General features: G+C 39.4%; 1 protein-coding gene across 1 annotated transcript; it reads left to right on the forward strand.

The window, feature by feature from the left end:
• Positions 1-281: 281 nt before the first annotated feature.
• On the forward strand, positions 282-2,130 carry LOC108092195 (UDP-glucosyltransferase 2). Its single transcript, XM_017191722.1, has 2 exons — positions 282-542; positions 731-2,130. The coding sequence occupies exons 1-2, from the start codon at positions 296-298 to the stop codon at positions 2,035-2,037; spliced, it is 1,554 nt and encodes a 517-aa protein (XP_017047211.1). The 5' UTR covers positions 282-295; the 3' UTR covers positions 2,038-2,130.
• Positions 2,131-2,766: the final 636 nt, after the last annotated feature.

Consider the following 2,766-nt stretch of genomic DNA (forward strand, 5'->3'; position numbering starts at 1 on the left):
TTTTTTCGCCACGCTAAGAAATTCTATTTCATCATCTCATTGAACTAATAAAGATAATATGGGTTGGGTGGTAATAATCAAAAGAGTAACAATCTTAACATGGACTACCCTAACTAAGGAAACCCCTTTAAAGTACTTTTAAAACGATGAAAATGCAAAAGCTAATTTCCTTAATCAGCATGATGGAGCATATTTGTTAAAAAGCTCGCTCGCTATCAGTAAAAGCTCAGCGTATATAAGCAGTCGCTTTTTTGATCTCTCCAATTAGTCGTTGCTAGAGACTCGTTTAGTAACTATGAGATTCTGGGCTGTGATCGCGTTTGTGTTTTGCGCGTTGAGCGCTCAACCGCTCGAAACGGAAAGCGCGAAGATTTTGGCTACTCTTCCATTTCCCGGTCGCTCGCAGTACATATTTATGGAGACCTACTTAAAGGCACTGGCCGCTCGGGGTCACCAAGTGACAGTGATAAACACGTTCAAAAACAAGGAAACGCCCAACATGCGCTTCATTGAGGCTTTCAAAGTGCATGAATATGCTGATGGTGTGTGATGATTTAAATAAATAAACATTTATATCATTCAAGTAAAGAAATCATTTTATTATAAACAAGATTTACTTTCTTATAGTTCAACGTGAAAAATTAGCTAAAATAATACAACATTAATCGAAATTACTAAAAACCATACAGTTTTAAACCGAATTTATATTTGTATTATTTGTAATTTACAGCTATTATGGAACTGATTACTCAATCGACATTATGGCAGCAACTAAATGCATTGGAATTCATCATATCGAATTTCACTGAGGTCACCTTGCAGGACAAAGGTGTTAAAAACCTCCTAAACTCTGGGGAAACTTTCGATCTAGTTTTGGCCGAGATGATCCAAATGGAAGCCCTTTATGGAATGGCCCAGCACTTCAATGCCACCCTGGCCGGATTCTCTAGCTTCGGAACGGATAGAAAAGTTGATGAGGCTGTTGGAAATATATCCCCAATATCGTATAACCCATTGGTGACATCTCCACGCACCGATAAGATGACTTTTTGGGAACGTTTGGTGAATCACTATGAAGTCGTTGTGGAGGACCTTCATCGGTACTTCGTTCACCTGCCAGCGATGGAGAAACTATACAAGAAGTATTTCCCGAATGCAAAGAAAACTATGGAGGAGGTCATGGATAGTTTTTCCATGGTTCTGTTGGGTCAGCACTTTTCATTAAGTCATCCGCGACCCTATTTGCCCAATATGATCGAGGTTGGTGGAATGCAAATTTCGCACAAGCCAAAACCTTTGCCCGAGAACATTAAGCAATTTATTGAGAGTGCCCCGAATGGTGTTATATACTTCTCGATGGGTTCGAATGTGAAGAGTAAAGATCTGCCTCAGGAAACCCGTGATATTTTGCTGAAAACCTTTGCCAAACTAAAGCAGCGAGTGCTGTGGAAATTCGAGAATGATGATATGCCGGGAAAGCCAGCTAATGTACAGATCCAGAAATGGTATCCGCAACCCGATATTCTGGCCCATCCGAATGTGAAGATGTTCATCACTCATGGCGGTTTGTTGAGTCAAATAGAGAGTGTTTACTTTGGCAAACCCGTTCTGGGATTGCCGTGTTTCTACGATCAACACATGAATGTCCAGCGCGCACAGCGATATGGATTCGGTTTAGGATTGGATCTCAATAACCTCAAGCAAGATGAACTGGAAAAAGCCATCAATACTTTGCTCACCGACCCGAGTTATTCCAAAGCAGCTGCTGCCATTTCGGAGCGATATCGCGATCAGCCACAAACATCTTTGGATCGCGCTATCTGGTGGACGGAATATATAATCAGGCACAAAGGCGCTCCCCATCTGCGAGCTGCCTCCAGAGACCTCAACTTTATTCAGCTCCACAGTCTGGACACTTGGGCTGTGATCTTGGGAGTTCCTCTTATCGCCACCTTGATCATCCTAAAGTTATCTCTTAAATTGATAGGGAGCAAGAAACAAAAGTGCCCCCACGCTGATAAGATTAAAAAGCAGTAAAGGCTTTTGTTTCTATGTTTGCTGTTTACTGTTTTAAGTACCTTGTTGTCATATCAGCCTTATCTAGAAAAATATATAGTTTAATTGATCGAATGTTTATTGTTTTACGATTACTGACGTTTTTGTTGGGGAACACCGTCTCCGCTTTTAATGCTTATCAACTTTTGAAACAATGTGTGAATGTTATCACTTTAATTTGCTGATGAAAACGCTCAGCTGATAACAGTTTGTTTATACAGTTGAAATCAACTATATTCAACAATAAGTATGATTGTCATGTTGAATAGTTTTTTATAATTAAAAAATAAAATTAAGTCAGAACAGAATCGGTATGATTATCTCAACGGTTTGATAACGTATGATCTTGATTTGCATACAAATTATAGGTTTCAGATTGTAATTGAGATTTGGAGAGCGTGGGCTAGTTCAACTGAATATACATCATATATAGCTAGCACACCCATCATCCCACACAGTATAAACGAGAATTAGCATTTGTTTTTTTTGCTCTTACGCCTTTATTAACACCCTTTCGCTGCTTGATTAAATGAAAGGCATTTAAGTTAATTTATTTTTGAAACGCTGTCGCCGCCCCCGAAAAGCTTTATCCAAGAGCCACGCCCACTCCCAAGAACTTTGGGCAAAGTACACAAAAATTACCGAGTTAAAAATATCGTTGGAAAAAAAAAACTTTATCTTAATTGCGGGTTACTTTTTTTTCAACTGGTC

Source organism: Drosophila ficusphila, unplaced genomic scaffold, assembly GCF_018152265.1.
Source record: "Drosophila ficusphila isolate 14025-0441.05 unplaced genomic scaffold, ASM1815226v1 contig_791, whole genome shotgun sequence".
Classification (NCBI taxonomy): domain Eukaryota; kingdom Metazoa; phylum Arthropoda; class Insecta; order Diptera; family Drosophilidae; genus Drosophila; species Drosophila ficusphila.

Coding starts and splice junctions, on each gene's coding strand:
- LOC108092195 (XM_017191722.1), top strand. CDS start 296: ATGAGATTCTGGGCTGTGATCGCGTTTGTGTTTTGCGCGTTGAGCGCT. Junction 543..730: donor AGTGCATGAATATGCTGATG/GTGTGTGATGAT, acceptor TGTAATTTACAG/CTATTATGGAACTGATTACT.